This window comes from Asparagus officinalis, chromosome 10 (genome assembly GCF_001876935.1).
Source record: "Asparagus officinalis chromosome 10, Aspof.V1, whole genome shotgun sequence".
Classification (NCBI taxonomy): domain Eukaryota; kingdom Viridiplantae; phylum Streptophyta; class Magnoliopsida; order Asparagales; family Asparagaceae; genus Asparagus; species Asparagus officinalis.
In genome coordinates, this window is record NC_033803.1 from 2,286,329 (window position 1) to 2,304,168 (window position 17,840).

Genomic DNA, 17,840 nt, shown 5'->3' on the forward strand with positions numbered 1-17,840 from the left:
GAGGAGAGATTTGCGGTAGCAGACGACGCCATGGAAGGGCAGAAGCTAGGGTTTCGATCCGGGATTAGGGTTTTTGGTTAGAAATCCATATCTCCGCAGATCCGATGGAATCGGAGCAGGCGGATCTGCGAGAGAGGGAGGAGCGTGAAATATATTTATATATCCGCCTCTTGCCCCCGGAGTCCAGAGTCAGTTGCGATTTTGTAAAATTTTTTTGTTTGTTTTTCTGTTGATAAATTCTATTTTCTTTTGAAATTCAGTTTTTATATCTTGCATAAAATAGATTTAAATTTTGGGAAGGTAGAAAGAATATAATAATATCCAAAAACGAGTTAGGTGGGAAGCAATATATTTTTACGTGCCTTCCCAAGTTAAGGGGGTGTTTGGCAATCTGAAAGTGAATTTAAAATATGTAAGTTACTTTTTTTTATAAATGACTTTTGGGGTTGTTTGGCAATCTTAAAATGAATTTAAAATATGTAAGTCACTTTTTTTTTCAAATGACTTTTGCATTCATGTCAGCACGCAAGTGAAATACAATGTTTGTTTAGAAATTTAAATTATTATCGAAAGTGCAATGTGAAGATGACGTGGCAAAATAAGATTAATTAGAAATTATAATTAAAATTATTTAATTAAATTAGTTACCTTTTTGTCACTTTCATGTGACTTCAGCACTTTTTTAGGAGAAGTCAAAATTGTATTAAATCCTATGTGACAACTTTCTTGTATCTTATTTTCATAACCACTTACATGAAAACAAACACCTTAATTGTTAAATGAAATTAACTTTTTCACTTTCATCTTTCGCTTGCATGCAAACAAACACCCCCTTTACATCCATGTCAGTACGCAAGTAAAATACAGTGTTTGTTTGAAAAATTATATTATTATCGAAAGTGTAATGTGAAGATGACGTGGCAAAATAAGATTAATTAGAAAGTATAATTAAAATTATTTAATTAAATTAGTTACATTTTTGTCACTTTCATGTGACTTCACCACTTTTTTAGGGAAAATTAAAATTGCATTAAATCATATGTAGCAACTTTCTTGTATCTCAATTTCATAACCATTTACATGAAAACAAACACCTTAATTGTTAAATGAAAGTAATTTTTTCACTTTCATCTTTCACTTGCATGCAAACAAACACCCCCTAAGTGTCTTTTTCCTATGAGTTGAAGATATTGTCAATTTTTTAGAATCTGCTATGATGTCATTATAAAGTCACTTTTGTTGTAAATATAAATGAAATGAACGTGGACATTATTAGAAGAAGTCTCTTCACTTGCTTGTGACTTTTAGGGGGGTTAGTCACCTAGAACTTAAAATTGAAACTGAGATAATCTGTGGGATAAAATTTTAAGGTGTTAGTCATATAGAACTAAAACTAGAACAAAATTTTACAGTGTTAGTCAAGTAGAACTCTAACAAAACTAGAATTGGGATAATGGTACAAAATTATCTCACTTTTTTTATTTTTCTATACAAAAATGAGAGTTCTGGTCTCTCAAATTATTCCAAGTTTTAGCTTGGAACTAGGTGGTAAAAAACTAGAACTCTTGTTTATTTTGTTATTTTTTATATTTCTTTTTATAATAATAATTATCAATATCTTATAGTCTAACCAAAAGTTATTTAATAGTAAAGAACATTCTTATAAGCAATTATCAATCAATAATAATAAGTTTAAAATACATAAATAGTATTTATATCTTCAAAATGCATAAATATATATTTCATGATTATAAAAATTTATCCCACATTATTTTTATCAAAATATCCCGCTTCACAAAATTGTTTCTATTTATCCCACTAAAATATCCCACTAGCGAAAAATTATTCTACTTTAACAATTATCTCATTTTGCATGAAAATATTCCAATTGACTTAACACCCCCTTAGTATTCTCTTTCACATCTATATAATGTAAGCTATGGAAGACAAAATGTATGGAGAAATGAAGATGAATAAAAATGAGATGATCACTTTCTCCCTATCTCTTCTCTCCTCTATTTATTTACTCTTACATTTCATGTTCGATTCTTACTTATGATAATGTGATGTATGTAGATATGACAACAAGATTACAACACGTTATCAGCACGAAAGCTCTAACTAGCCGGTTTGTAATCGTCTGTTGGTGGTAAGAGATATTTCGGTGTACACCTCTTACGAGGTAACAATTTCCACATGATACTTTCTTATTTTTCTTTTATTCTGATCAGAATGATTACCTTAGTATTCCTTTTTAAAAAAATGAAACAATTTTTTTATATCCAAAATGTATAGAGACATTCGGTCCACAAGTGGGCTTAGTCTTCTACGAGTAAGAATGATTTTTGTCTCTTGTGTGATAAAAAAATGTATATAATCAAGCTTAGTCTTCTGTAAGTAAGAATGATATTCGGTAATCGTCCGTAATCGTCAGATTTCTAATATATGGTTCATAAGCTTAAGGTAAGAGGTAACCATACGTGTTGACCATGATTTTGATCAGACATATGAAGACAAAACTTAAATGAAAAAGTACAAATATCAAGGAAAAGAAATTTTTTTAATATAGTTTGATGCATATTTTGACCTTCAAAAGTGGCTGAACTCATTCTTGTAGTTTTTAAAAGTTGCTGATAGGCTTGGGCATATATCCTTCTTGTATTACATAGGCTCGTCATGGTTTTGCACATCTGGATTACAATTTGTACTCATAAGATATTTGCTTTAGCCTCGAATGTAACTTCTATCATCCTGTTAGTGTAGGTGGTAGGGTATGATTCATGTCACATGTATTCAGTGGCTAACATTGCATCACGACATTTTTCTATGTATGTTTTTGCCTATTTAGTTTGTTAGAAGGATATTCCATATGATTATATGCAGTTGCTTTTGCTTGTAATTTTCGTATGTTTTACTAGTGACCTTTAGTCTTCATATATGGATTATCCTACAAGGTTAGGGGATCAGTTTTCCAATCAACATATTTTGTCTATCAATTGTTATCATATTACAATCTGCCGAAATACCTTGTCTACTTGTAAAATGAGTGAAAAAAATAGAAAATTAAAACATACCAGCTATCTAGTCTAGAGTATGAATAGACAGAGCATCAATCATGAAAAATTATAATTAAAACATACCAGCTATCTAGTCTAGAGTATGAATAGACAGAGCATCAATCATGAAAAATTATCATAATATATCAATTTGATGCTTTTGCTTCTAGAGTATGAATAGACAGAGCATCAATCATGAAAAATTATCATAATATATCAATTTGATGCTTTTGCTATAAATATTCTATTTTGCTTGCTTGAAGTAAAATCTAAGCCTTATGAAAACTTGAAATTAAGTTGTGGGTTTTAAAGGTCATGTTGGCGTTCATAAGTGGTCCATTTTTTTTTATTGCTAATTGCACTGATTCTTCTTCTCCACTGAATATTATGCAATATTGGTTTCTATCCAAAATTGCCTTGATGGTGTTTTGAATCTGGCAACCTTGAGTTTAGAAGAAAGGATAGCACAAACTGGTTATGTCTTTGTTTAATTTCTACTTGCTTGAGTTTATGATGGTCATTGATCGTTCGAGCATTAAAAATTTTGTGTGAATTTTAAATATCAGACTAGTTTGTCAAAAGCAAACATTTGAAAGATAACCTTTATTAAGATCTTAAGAAAAAGGAGCTTAATGATTTTGGTGATTATGCGTGATCTTATTAAAATGTGAATATTTCTAATTTCTCATGCACTAATCTTTCGTCCCCATGATTAGTGCATTGTGATATATGATAGTAATTATTACTTGTCTTTGGCCTCGAACGTTCATTTTTTACTGGACACCCTTGTGATTTTTGCACGATTATATCTCTTGATTCTTTAAGTATTTTTGCCCATAAGGCAAACACTTTAAATTTTTTCTCTATCAATTAAGACGTAAAAAATTAATGCCTCACTGAAAAAGTATTCACTTTTATGGGCAATCCCTGAAGGATCGCTTTGATCTATGGAAGCCAATAATCTTCCCTCAAACACAACTGGCAGACTGAATCTGGAATTTATTTCAAATACATGACTAAATATGATTCAGCTCTATATCACATTATCTAGCAGCTAAAACTCTGTAAGCAGAACATTACAGACAGTGACAAAATTGATCGAAAAGTTCTTTTCCCCATTCCATGCAAATAATATTGTACTCCAGTAGCAGTACATGACCAATAATTGCACTTAGCATTCTGAATTGATATCTACATTAGTAGTCGTAGAGAAGCACAACCAATTAATGATTAGAAATCACAATGTCAGACTAGTTAGCTTACGAGTTGTGTTTGTAGCACATGTTTGTAGCACATGCTACAATTCAGAAAATTACTTATACGTGTGGACAAGGGGGAGCTATGAACATAGTAGGAGATCTTATCCTGTAGCCATTTTTGGATTTTAAACCCTTGACTGAATACAATTCAACAAGTAACCTTGTACTCTTACAATAGTACAACTAAAAATTATATTAAGCATTATGAACTAATCCTTGCATTAGTAGTTGTTAAAAACACAACCAGCTATTGTGAAAAACCATAATACAAGTTTAATTGGTTCACACGTAGTGCCTGAAGCACATGTCATAATTTAAACTAATATTCATAAACTTGGACGAGGGGGAGATAGTGGACATTGAAGTGGATCTTATCAAGGTGGTCAAGGTAAACTATTTGGTTTTTCTATATTTGGATTATATGCATTTGTCAGACAATTTTAATTTATCTTGAGTTTGCTTTAAACTCTTGTGAACATATGTGGTTTTTATTCATATGTGTATACTTTAGAATTTGTCTGACCTAAAATACACCATGTTGCGATGAGTTTGAGATTTAGGGATCCAAATTCTTTTAAATTCTGGCATGAGCGATTTGGTCATCTTGGACAAAATATGATTTGTCGGGTTTTCTTAAATTAAATAGGGGCATTCAAACCAAATCCGACCAACTGCATATCACAATTTCCCCCCTTTATCTAATACGTGGTGAAGAAGCGTAACATTTCCCATCTGCGTATTCTTTATTTACAGTCCATGTTTCTATATCATCACCATAGCGTACCTTTACGGGACCTCGGTGAAGGTTAAGTACATACATTATTTATGAAACTCCGTCAATAATTTAGTACCTATGGCCCATGTTAGGGGATCAATTTACAATTTGGTACGCTGACTGCATTTTTATTGAAGATCAATTCTCGACATTAGGGGAAGATTAGTGCCCAAAATACAAAATAATATCAAGAAATTCCATTGATAAAAAAGATCTTCAATATTTATATCCACGTACTAGTCAAACTGAACCAGAAGTTCACATGATAATCTGCTAAGAAAATAGTGACTAAGCCCCATATTCATGTTGAGTATATCATTGATGATTTGGTACGCTAGAAGTATATTGTGCCAGAAGCATATGAAACATGTTAGTGTAAAAGATAAAAGTCTGCGGTAAACTAAATTCTATATAAAAAGACAGTCACTCCCATAACCTCCGGAAGAGGTTCATCCTGAAGATGGAATCTCTAGTAAAGTTGCACGTGCTTGGTAATCACAATACTGGAGATGCGGAACGACCAAATCTAATTGTTAAGAGAAATGACGAGGATTTGGTTGACATAAAATAAGAATTGAAGTGGCCACGAATTTGTGAAAAAGGAGAAATATATAATAGAAATATAAAAGTTGTCGACAACATAGTTGCTTCTACAGTTGTTCTTCCTATCTCTGAAAATAATCTAGATCCAGAACCTATGTCGGTAGCAGAGTGCTTGAAGCACTCGGACTAGGTGAGATGGAAAGTGGCAATTGAGGCTGAGCTGAACTTGCTAAAGTATTTTGAACCTGTAGTCCATATATCCCTATAGGATATAAATAGGTCTTCGTAAGAAAAATAAATGAGAATTGTAAGGTGGTGAGATATAAAGCGAGATTCATAGCTCAATGGGTTCACACAGAGACCCGGCATCGATTTAGATGTAAAATATTCTCCTATTAGTGATTGTATTACGTTCCGCAAGTTAATACCTATGGCAGAAATTATAAATTTATATATGCAGTATATGTACGTCATGACCATATTTTTATATGTGTCATTAGACGCTAATATTTTTATATGAAAGTTCCTGATGGACTTAAAATTTCTGAATTGAGAGAAAACGAGAATCGCAACATGTATAGCATTAAATTGCAAAGGTCGTTATACGACTTGAAACAGCCGGGTAGAATGTGGTATAACCGACTGAGTGAGTTCCTCCTGAAGAGGAGATATGCAAATAATGATGTCTGCCCTTGTGTGTTTATAAAAAAATTCAAAAATGGCTTCTGTATTATCTAAGTCTATATTGATGATATAAATGTTATTGGAACGCACAAGGAGCTTACAGAAGTTAGCTCATGCCTAAAGACGGAGTTTGAAACGAAAAAAAAGACTTGGGAAAAACCAAGTATTGTCTCGATCTGCAGATCAAGCATGTTCCTAAAGAAATATTGGTATACCAGTCAACCTACCTGAAGAAGGTCATGGAGAGATTTTAAATGAATAAATCTCATGAACTTAGCATACCAATGGTTGTTAAATCCCTTGAAGTGGATAAAGACCCATACAAACCTAAAGAAGATAACGAGGATATTTTATGACCCGAAGTCCCGTATTTTAGCGCGCTATTGAAGCACTTATTTATCTTACAAATTGCACCATACCTGATATTGCATTTATGTTACACTTGCTAGCAAGAATTAGTGCACCTCCTAAAAGGAGATATTGAAATAATGTTAAATATATCCTCTGGTATCTTAAAGAGATCTTTGTTTATTCTATAAAAGAAATCGAAATATGACATTGGTGAGCTATTCTAATGTTGGTTATATGACTGATCCCCATATTGCCAAATCTCTGACTGGTTATGTTTTTCTCTGCAGTGGTACTGTTATTTCTTGGAGGTCTATTAAGCAGACAATGTTTACTATTATGTTTTTCTCTGCAGTGGTACTGTTATTTCTTGGAGGTCTATTAAGCAGACAATGTTTACTAGTTGAAACCACTCAGAGATTTTCTTGGAGGTCTATTAAGCAGACAATGTTTACTAGTTGAAACCACTCAGAGATTGTTCCTCTATATGTACCCCATGTGAATGTGTAAGGTTAAAATCGCTGATAAAACACATTCGATGATCGTGTGGCATATTAAACGAAGATATTACTCCCCCTGTCTTTTCTAAGGACAATGTAAATTGTGTTGCATAAATGAGATGTGGAAAACTTTTATCCACTTGCGCTCGAAAATAACAATGAAATTAACATAGATAAGTTTGCTCTAAGTAGTGACAATCTAGACGATTTGACCACCAAATCCCTTAATACATCAACTTTTAATTTTATGGTATCGTGCTTGGCCACCACGGTATGCATAGACGAACCATCGTTGGCCAGAAATATCCCATCCTCCTGATGCGATCATACAGTTTGGGACCGGGCTGGTGCGAGCCACATTCTCCTTCGTGTGCTTCCTTAAGAACTTCTTTTGCTTCTTTGTGCGAAAGACATCGGAGTAATCTTAATACATCAACTTTTAATTTTATGGTATCGTGCTTGGCCACCACGGTATGCATAGACTTGAATGTTTGTTGTCTTGAGGGGGAGCGAATTATTTTTCAGAATAATCCTGAAGATCAAACCCCGAAGGCGGTGGCTGTACTCTTTTTTCCTTAGCTAAGTTTTTATCCCACCGGGTTTTTTTAGCCAAAGGTTTTTAACGAGGCAACTAATGCAACACAAGTTTGGATCCCGAAGATCTATAGTTGTACTCTTTTTTTCTTTGCTAAGTTTTTGTCCTACATGGTTTTCCTTAGCGAAAGGTTTTTAACGAGACAACTGATGTAACAGAAATAATGTATGTATGTCATGTACTCTTTTCCTCGACTAGTTTTTCTCACTGGGTTTTTTTCTAGCGAGGTTTTTAATGAGGCATTGACATCATGTAGTAATGTCCAAGGGGGAGTGCTGTAAATATAAATAAAATAAATGTGGACATTACTAGAAGAAGTCTCTTCACTTGCTTGTGACTTTTAGTATTCTCTTTCACATCTATATAATGTAAGCCATGGAAGACAAAATGTATGGAGAAATGAAGATGAATAAAAATGAGATGATCACTTTCTCCCTATCTCTTGAAGACAAAATGTATGGAGAAATGAAGATGAATAAAAATGAGATGATCACTTTCTCCCTATCTCTTCTCTCCTCTATTTATTTACTCTTAAATGAAGATGAATAAAAATGAGATGATCACTTTCTCCCTATCTCTTCTCTCCTCTATTTATTTACTCTTATATTTCATGTTCGATTCTTACGTATGATATGTGATGTATGTAGATATAACAATAAGATTACAATAACTTTAACAATTATACCAGAACTTGGAAGTTATTGTGAGAATTTAGGAGTTATATTTGGTATTCTAAGAAGGCTCAAATATATATCATTAAAATAATAAAAATAAAAGAAAAAATATTTGCAAATTGATTTTTTCTCATTTATCAAAAGTAGGATAAACAAATCACAAAGTAGGTGATACGAGTAAAAGAGAACTTTATCATTATATATTATTACTAGTTGAGATGCACATGCAATGCACGTGGTTGAATATCATAATTATTTAAATTGATAAAAGTAGAATAAAAATAAAAAATAAAATAAAGTTTTTTGTGGGATTGATAGAAGTAAAACTTTAATAAACTTTTACCAAACCGAAGTAAAACTGCAAATTACAAACATCTTAAAAATATTACAAATAAGCAGTTGAGCAGCAACACTTGTACTTGAAAAATTGATTAACTTTTATTCTTTGAAAAATATTACAAAGAATAATATCATCAATGTGAACAACGTGGGGTCCACTTACCCACGTGCAGTGTTTGTTTTCTCTCTTGTTTGCAGATGCGGTGCAAATTGCTTCATGTGGGGACCACGAGATGGTGCAAGTTTTTTGTTCCCTGGACAAAGCCCACCCGATAGCTTGCATAGCTTGCAGCCTATAAATTTTCTTTTGTTCTAGGGTTTCGTTCGTGCATGAAGAGGGCGGCTGTGGTTGTTTTTTCGACAGAGCATAGGAGTTTCTTTTTTTTTTCTTTTTCGGCTGCAGCAACAGGTAGAGAGCAAGTTTCGGCTCTGTGCAAAGGAAGAAAGTTTTTCTTGGGCTGTGTGCAACAAGAAAAACAGAGGTTTTTTTTGGCTCCTTTGAGAGATTATTTGTGTGAGGGATCTAAGAGTTTGTGAGAGGGTTTAGGTTGTGAGATTGTAAATCCTAGTTGTATTCTCTCCCTCTAATAATAGATCTCCCCCTCCTTGCCCCGTGGACGTAGGCTATTTGTCGAACCACGTAAAATTTGTGTTCTTGCTGTGATTTGTAATAGCTTGTAGGTTCCCTCGACATGTCAGTCCTAGAACTAATGAGAGGAAGAGTGAATATCCCACTTTGTTGAGATATTACACTTTCGATTCTTGTTTCCTTTGAGAAACGAGAATTTCGTTATGATCTAATCTCTTGTTGTGCACCTTGTGCACCGGAGGTGCTGCCGAAATTTTCGCTGCGCACAACAATCAAGGTACGATATAACATTCTCCATATCATAGAAATAAAATTGAAAGCATAAAGAATTATTTTCTTACGAAATTAGAACAGTGAGATTATGATATATTTCCTCATGTGCTCTAAATATAAAAACACCTAAAAGTTTGAGAAGGTGTTGAATATTCTGATACATGAGGGCACATATGAGTGATTACTCATAGTAACTAAGTACAGAAACTTCCTTAGCAAGATGTTGAAGATTTGTAGGAAACGGAGGCATCTTCAGATCTGAAAACCCTTCCAAGTTTTCGACAACTTCAGTCATTGATGGCCTATCCGCCTCAAGTTCTTGAATGCACCAGCACGCAACTCTACATACTCTATTCAGCTCTGAAGCATCAGCAGTACCATTCAAATCCTCATCCAGTAAGCTAAGAACTTCCCCTGTGATGACTTTGCTGGCAGCCTGAACAGGAAAATACCTGATGCTCCCTCCTTCAGCCAACTTTGAATTTCTTCTACCAGATACTATCTCAAATAGCATCATACCGAAGCTATAGACATCAGCTTTAGGTGTTATTGGTACTCCTTCGATCCATTCTGGTGCTAGATAGCCTATAGTTCCCCTCATTGTTGTTAGTACTCGACTAAAATCATGGCCTAGGAGCTTTGCCAAGCCAAAATCTGATAACCTCGGACAAAACTCAGAATCTAAGAGTATGTTCTCTGGCTTTATATCACAGTGGATAATGCATTCTCTACACTCTTCATGGAGATACGCTAATCCCCTCGCAGTTCCTAGTATGATCTGGTATCTTGTCTTCCAATCTAAAGTCGTTGATTGTTTTCGAAAGAGGTGGTTGACTAGAGACCCCTTTGGCATGTAATCATACACCAGCATCCTTTCGGTTCCTTCACAGCAGAAGCCACGAAGACGGACTAGATTACGCTGCTGAATTCTTCCCAACGTTCCCAACTCATTGCGGAACTCCTTCTCTCCTTGTCGAACCCCTTCAAGTCTTTTCACAGCTACAAAGTCTGAATCAGATAGAAGTCCTTTGAAGACCAAACCAAAACCTCCACCGCCAAGCTTTTCAGTGAAATTCTTTGTTATGCGTTGCAAGTGACTGTAACTATATGAAACTAAAGGACCCTCGGGGGATTTTGATGCTCCATGCCTTTTTCTGACGAATATCAAGGTCAACCCAATAATAGCTGCTGATAGTACTATTGCTATTGCCGCACTTACAACAATCCTTTTGATTGATTTCATCTCACCGGTTTTCTTTGGCAGGTCAGAAGCTGCGAGCCTCAGGTAAAGAGTACCAGCCCTATTGTCACCTTCAGAAAGACTTTGAAGATTTCGAATGTCTCTGCTCCAAATTGAACACTCACTCTCATAAGCATAAGCAGTACATGAGCAATCCTTCAAACAAGCTAATTCACGTTCTTCAGCACCTTTTCCTCCCAGCTGCTGTTCTGAGTCTGCGGGTAGACGCACATTGGGTATTGGCAAAAACCCATCTTTTTCTCCGGAAGTCGAGTCCTTGTAACTGCACTCCAACTGGGTTTTCCTCTTGCACCCTGAATTCCATCCATCAAGCTCCCAATCTCTAACAGAAGTCGGCGTAAAACCATGTGGACAGGTGCAAGGGGGTTTCCTCGATTGATCACAAATACCGTAGGCTCCACAAGCAGAATACACGTCACAAGGAGAAGCTGGCATCACAAAAAACAGCTCCCAACCCGTAGCTTCACCAAACCACACCCACTGCTGAACTTGACCAGAAGAGTGTTGGAAAATGTGTAGATCAAACTCACCTCCGGCGGCGGAGGAGCTCCGACGAGCTCCAGGATGGCGGCGGCGAGGTCCAGGACGACAGGCGGCGAGGTCCAGGCGACAGGACGAGCTCGAAGCCTCGAGCTCTGCGTTCGTTCGAGCTCTGCGTCGATGGTGAACTCTGCGTTTGGCGAAGGCGAGCCCTGCGTCACAGCGATGCCCACCTTTGCGTTCGCCTCTTCCCCCTAGCTCTGCGTTCGCCTCCTAGCTCTGCGTTCGCCTCCTAGCTCTGCGTTTGTTTTTGGCGAACCCGACCTTTGCGTCAGGGTTGTTCGCTGGCGACAGGCTGTCGCCAGCTCTTCATCTCCGCCTATTTAAACCCCCCATCAAGCTAGGGTTTCGGCTGCTGAGCCTTCCCCCTCTCCGTTTTTTCTTCCCAGGCGGCGGCGGAATACCCCCAAAAACGCAGCTGCGTTTCCAACTTAAATCACAGCAGTGATTTCAATCTCATCTCCAGCTCTCAAACTGTTTGAGGGGAGATTAAGAAAAAGGAATTTAAGAAGAGAGAGAGAAGGGGGAATTAAATAGGGGTTTTATATTGTGGGGTTATTCATTTATTCTCAAGTTGATAATTGATAGGGTTCATACCCTTTAATCATTAACACTGTAGCTACAGTGTTTATCTGAGAAATCTCAGTTTTGAGATACGCTCCTAAATTTGTAATTTCTTGTTTGATTAATAAGAAATTATCTGTGTGGCTCCCGAGGACGTAGGCAGTTGCCGAACCTCGTTAAATCTTGGTGTACTTTTCTATACTGCGTTTCCGTTGCATTAGGGGTTTAGGCGTTAAATTCCCAACAAAGAGTGCATCACGCTTCGTGCCAAATATCGCTCATCGGTGAGATTCTCAGTGAAACACCTGCGCTTATCATCATCAACAAACTTAAACTTGTGAAGATGGCCGTACTCCCTCATTGCAGGGAGCAGGCCCAAGGATTCCCCATTCCAGATGCCACTAGCCCAATAACTCTTCGAATTGTTCCATAAGAAAATAAACTGGTGGAGGCCGCTGGGGTCTATGGTTTCCATAAAAGGCCCTGGAGCTGGGTCTTCAGTGTTTTTCCATGGAGTAAGAGTTTGGTACTCGCCGGTGACTTTGTTCATTCCGATCCATCCATGAGGTACCCAGGTGTCAGTTGTGTGATCGAAGCTTTGCCAGAGCATAGCAGATGAGTTTGTTTGATCTCTCAGAACAAAATTCCCAGTATCAAGAAGTATTGCGACGTTAATGTTGGTGGGTGATGATAGATATGAACTTGAGTTGGATGACCAAACTGGGAGTTTGGAGTTGTAGAGGATCAGATTGCCGCTCTTGGTTAGCTTCAGCCTGGAAGTTGTCGGGTCGGGTACTGGAGCTGCCCTGTTTGCTGACCAGATGATTACTTCGGGCGATCTTTTGTACCAGATGCCGATGTAGTAGCTGTTGGATTTGCCCGGGGGTGAAGAAACCAAGTTCAAAGACGCCTCCTTTGGAGACTACGGTTTGGTTTCCAGATACGGATTGGCCTTGGGAGATCGTATCGGTTGCCAAAGTGAGAACTACATTAAGTGAGAGGAGAAGAAGAAAATGGTGAACCGGGAAGAAATAGGGGGATTTTGAGAACATTTTGCAATCTCTGCATAATGTTAGGGGCCATATGGGGACGTGTTTACATAGTACTGCTTCTTCATCCGTTGAATCCTACATCCTTTGGTATCATCAAGACTCCGTCTCACTCAGCATCAATGTGATCTACTAACCATCAGCTAACCAACATCCATCTGTAATTAATTTTGACCACATTATTAGCTACACATCGATCACATCAGGCTTCAATACAATTTATTGAGAAGACCAACAGTTTGAGGCTTGGATTTATGTATTAGTTCTTAGACCAAGCAAGGTTAGAGCATCTCCAACAGCTTCTCCATCTTCTTGAAATACTCAAATTTGGAGAATATAGAGCTTTTTTTTTGTTCAACAGATTCCCCATCTCATTCCCCAAAATAGGGAAGGAAGAGAAAAAATAGGGAGCATTCTCCAAATCTGCAGCATTCTCCAAATTTTTGGGGAGAGCTTTATTATTGTAATAAATGCGATTTTTCAAAATGGGGAAGATGTTGGAGTTGGAGCAAAAATAATTTGGAGAATATGACTTTTGTTTCTCCATTTTGGAGAAAATTTTGGGGAAGCTGTTGGAGATGCTCTTAGGGGCTAACTCCTGAAACATGGTAATTAATTTCATTGCACATTGACAGAGTCCTTCTATTAGCGTTTTGAATCCATCAGTGTACAGCATATCATGTACATATTTCTTTATAGGCACACATTGCTCTTGTTGGTCTTGTAGAGGAGAGGCAATTTTACCTTCAATGAATAGTCACACATTGCCTAGTGAGATGAATAGTTGAAGGTTTAAATGGCTTGTCCTCCCTATGGGCTTTGAGGATCCTAAGAAGGGGTGTTTTGGGCTTTCATTTGTTTTGGCCTTAGCTAACACACACATGCGCGCGCGCATGCCTTGCGCGCCGCACCACACGTGTTTTGGTTTTTCCAAATTTTATTTTACACAATTTTCTCATTTCTTTTACTCGTCATGTAACATGCATAACGGCTGCGAAAATTATGAGGAACATAAGGAATCCAGCTACGGCTCTTAGGGTTTTCGAACCCTATAAATTCAGAGGCAACCTAGCTCGGAAGGCACAACAACGAAAAGCAATTCTCTACTCCTTCTCTCTACCCTGAAAAAAAAACTCTCCGAATATTATTTTTATATTTTGGGCAACTTCTTCGTCTGAGCAGAAGCTCTGCACTCTCAGCGGAGTTCAGAGGTCAGCTGATTCTAGGGGTTTTTACCGCTAGGGGAGAGGGGATCATCTGCATCAGGGCGATAGACGGGTCTTCAGTCTTCTAGGATAGTGTTTGCATGACTGTGTTTGAGTCAAAAGTCATTGTTTTCATTGTCATCGAATCTATTACAACTTTAGTCATTACAATAAACTCAAATAAATAGAAAAGTCGATCTTTTTATAAGATCGACTTGTACAATAAAAATAAAGATTAAAATTATAACTCTTGTCAAACAGCACAACAGAAGTTTATCACCCGCTGCTTGCGTGGGAACTTTGCCTGTGTCGGGGATGTTAATATCCGTGGACCGTCACGGATCAGATCCGGTTAACAGATTAAGTTGATCAAAGCTCTTACTTCACGAAGGAAGTAATCGCTGTAGCGATGATCCCGACCAAGCGAGATCACGGCTCTTCTCGAGATTAATACTAAGCTTAAATCCGGAGGAATATGTGACGTGTCTCAGATCTCTCGAACTCCACTCTTTATGCACAGGAGATCGCTAAGATCTGCTAACCCTTGCTGTAAATTCGTGGCTCCGCTCTCCAATTCGGCAGCGTTTCGCCCTCTTGATCCCCTCCCGTGAAATGAGCCCCTAGGCCTGTATTTATAAGCTTCGGTTGGGGTTTTTTTGGATAAGAATGAGTAATTTGGTCTTATCTTCAATTAATAACAGCCTAACCATGTTTGTGGATAATATCAAGTCAATTGGGAACCCTTGGAACAAATAAATCCTGAGAAAACCGTTTAAAATAGTTGAAAACGCGTTTGGGGGTCGAATCTGCGCGACGGTCACTGGTGACCTGCGCGAGCGCGGGTCACTCACGGGTGACCCGCGCCACCGCGGGTCACCATTGGGTGACCCGCGTGAGTGCGGTTTCCGAGGCTCTTTCGCTCTCCTTTCGCCCTTCGGTGTTTCCCGACTTTCTCGGACCTGTATTTTTCACCGTTCTGCGTATTTGGTCGACTCGTTGACTTGTACGCTTCGCTAACTACTTCATGCACTCGTTAGCTTCTTTACGACACTTGGAATTGACCGACAAGTGCGTCAGGTACTTTGGATCTAACCGACAAGCGTGTCAGGAACTTTGGATCTGACCGACAAGCGTGTCGGGCACTTTGGATCTGACCGACAAGCGCGTCGGGCACTTTGGGTTGACTAACGTGCGCGAGTTGACCGACGCACGCGGCTGACCGATAGGTATGACGGCCAATTGGAGGTGGCCGGTGAGCGCACGAGACACAGTTAGTTCGCCATTCTGATTCATGCACTTGTCGACATCAGAGAATCCTCTTAGACTCGGATAACGACGTTCGTCAACTTCTCTCCGTCTCGAGCTGTGTGCGGACACCTATATGCATTTTTAGACGCCTACAAACTGCTCCTGATCAGGCCAGATTTTCTTGTTATTTTAATTTCGGATTTTCTTGCATGCTATAACCTTTTATTTGATTTTTATCTAACATCTCTCTTGTTGAAAAGTAGGAATAAGCATATGGAATGATCGAACCAACCAAATTATTCTTATTGTTATAATTTCCACAAATTAATTGGCGTACATCATACAAGCCCTCAAAGAGCGGAAGAAATGTCTTACTACTAAAGTACCAAAGAAATCGACAAATTAAGGATGATGACGATCCTAAGCGATAAGCGACCACCAGAACAAGGAGATGGCAGCTAAGCCTGACAATCCGAACCAGTTTGTGCTGTGCTCAGCATTGCTGTTATCCCCAGGAGTAGCTACAAATAACACCCAAAAATTATGAATCAAACATTAGGAATCATCATTAGTGAATTGCGTATACAAAATATGTTCTATGTTCATTTGATTTACAAATCACTTTTTGTTATACAAATTCATAAAGGCTAGTTGGACAAAATATTAGAAACATACACATTTGATATGACTTTGTTAGCTGTACTCAATGATCTGCTAAGTGGATTTAGTGACAGATTGTAACTATCAAAATCCCCTAACCACTACAGCCGAAACCTAGATTTACACAGCTATGTCAATTTTAAAAAAATCTGTTTTAAATTCGTGGCTGGTGAGATTTAACTTGAGTTGCTATGATACGGTGTTAAAGTCCATGTCCATTATACCAAAACTCCGAAGTTGTGGTGAGGATGGTGAGAGTTGAATGTTATATTTTTATATTCTAACAATAACAAATCAAAATGAAGCATTTTATGATTGGAAATTAGCTCCATATTTATTTTTGGAATGTATTTTCAGTGAACTGGGTAGTTCAGTAATGATGTAGAACGCATAATGAATAAATTCATGAAGAAGTGGGACATTCACGGGTCAAATACGAATACATATGAATTATTGACTTGCCCTCATAAAAAACCATATCTCTCAATCTGAAAGGTTGGATTCTGACATAAATTATATTAGTATCACCATTTTTTTAGCTAAAACCCAAAAATAATTTTATTTTTAGTAATAAAATTAGAGTCTATTTAGATTAGAAAACAAATTTAATTTTGATTTATGTAGGACTGATTTATTTCCTCCGTTATAAAGAGTCTTTTTTAGGGTAAGATTTGATACTTTCAATTTCTTTGTAATTCCAGTCTTGTTAGGAGTCTATTTTATTTTTCTATTTAGGGCCTGTTCGGTTTGCTAAAAAAATTGAGAAAACACCCGTCACCTCACATTTCAAGAAATCCCCCATGTGCCACATAGGTTTTTGGTTTCAAGGGTTTTCCATTTCTTCAGTTCGGTTCGTTTTGAAATTTAGAGAAATGAAACGCCACGTAGGATGCCACATCACATTTTTAAGAAATATGTTTTCACAACAAAAACCTCTGAAAACACTTGGAAATGTCAATTCAATGAATTTTTAATATTTAAAAGCACTGTTGGAACAATGAATGAGAATTAAACAGATTATTTAAATGTTTCCATTTCTCTTTCCTTTTTTTTTGTTCAAACGAACACAAGAAATAGAAAACACATGCACTGTTACTATTGCGGCTTTTTTTGTCTCTTTATGTGACTTGGCGGTTTCAAGGGGTGATTTCTTTGCGAAACGAACACAAAAAATGAAATGTGGGAAAACTCTTGAAATGTCATGATATCAAATAAAATGTGACATTTCCATTTCTTGTTTTTTTCGGAAAACAACCGAACAAGCCCTTAATAAGATGTATGTAACCCTAGAAAGATTAACTAGACCACTCTTATCAATAAATTTCTGTTATTATATTTTCTTCATAGATTCAAAGTTCTTTGTGGATTCGAAGATTGTTCTTTGTGGATTCAAAGAGCACTCCTTCCTCGCTGCGTTAAATTAGCTACAAAATGGTAGATGACTTGCCAATATACGACAAAAGGACGAATGAATTAAGATAGGCTTAATATTTCTGCAACGGGTGGTGCTACAAGGACCCAAAAACATGGGACCCTACATGGGACATGTGAGGTGTTAACGCCCTATCCCATGATGCACTGTGCATCATGGGACAGTGCGCCGATACCTCACATGTCTTATGTAGGGTCCCATGTTTTTGGGTGCCTAAGACATTTTTTCTATTCATTATTTGTGTGC

At 37.2% G+C, this 17,840-nt stretch overlaps 2 protein-coding genes across 4 annotated transcripts in view; both read right to left on the reverse strand.

The window, feature by feature from the left end:
- On the reverse strand, positions 9,808-13,814 carry LOC109825444 (G-type lectin S-receptor-like serine/threonine-protein kinase At2g19130). Its single transcript, XM_020392298.1, has 3 exons — positions 13,794-13,814; positions 12,235-12,922; positions 9,808-11,384 (listed from the first exon to the last, which is right to left on the reverse strand). Exons 1-3 carry the CDS (start codon positions 13,812-13,814, stop codon positions 9,817-9,819), a joined length of 2,277 nt encoding a protein of 758 aa, XP_020247887.1. The 3' UTR covers positions 9,808-9,816.
- Positions 15,800-17,840, reverse strand: part of LOC109826371 (lipid transfer-like protein VAS) — a 5,464-nt gene continuing 3,423 nt past the window's right edge. For all 3 annotated transcript variants that reach the window (XM_020393400.1, XM_020393399.1, XM_020393398.1), the window contains exon 3: positions 15,800-16,023. In XM_020393400.1, the coding sequence (XP_020248989.1) occupies positions 15,923-16,023 (101 nt within the window). In that variant the 3' untranslated portion in view covers positions 15,800-15,922. The remainder of the gene's footprint in view (positions 16,024-17,840) is intronic.

Bases quoted from the DNA above. Each gene is read 5' to 3' on its own strand.
- LOC109825444 (XM_020392298.1), bottom strand. From the start codon at position 13,814: ATGTGTGACTATTCATTGAAG. The intron at 12,923-13,793 runs GTAAAATTGCCT...ACCAAACCGTAG, and splicing joins TGTGTGACTATTCATTGAAG to TCTCCAAAGGAGGCGTCTTT. The intron at 11,385-12,234 runs AACGCCTAAACC...CTTCTGGTCAAG, and splicing joins GCACTCTTTGTTGGGAATTT to TTCAGCAGTGGGTGTGGTTT.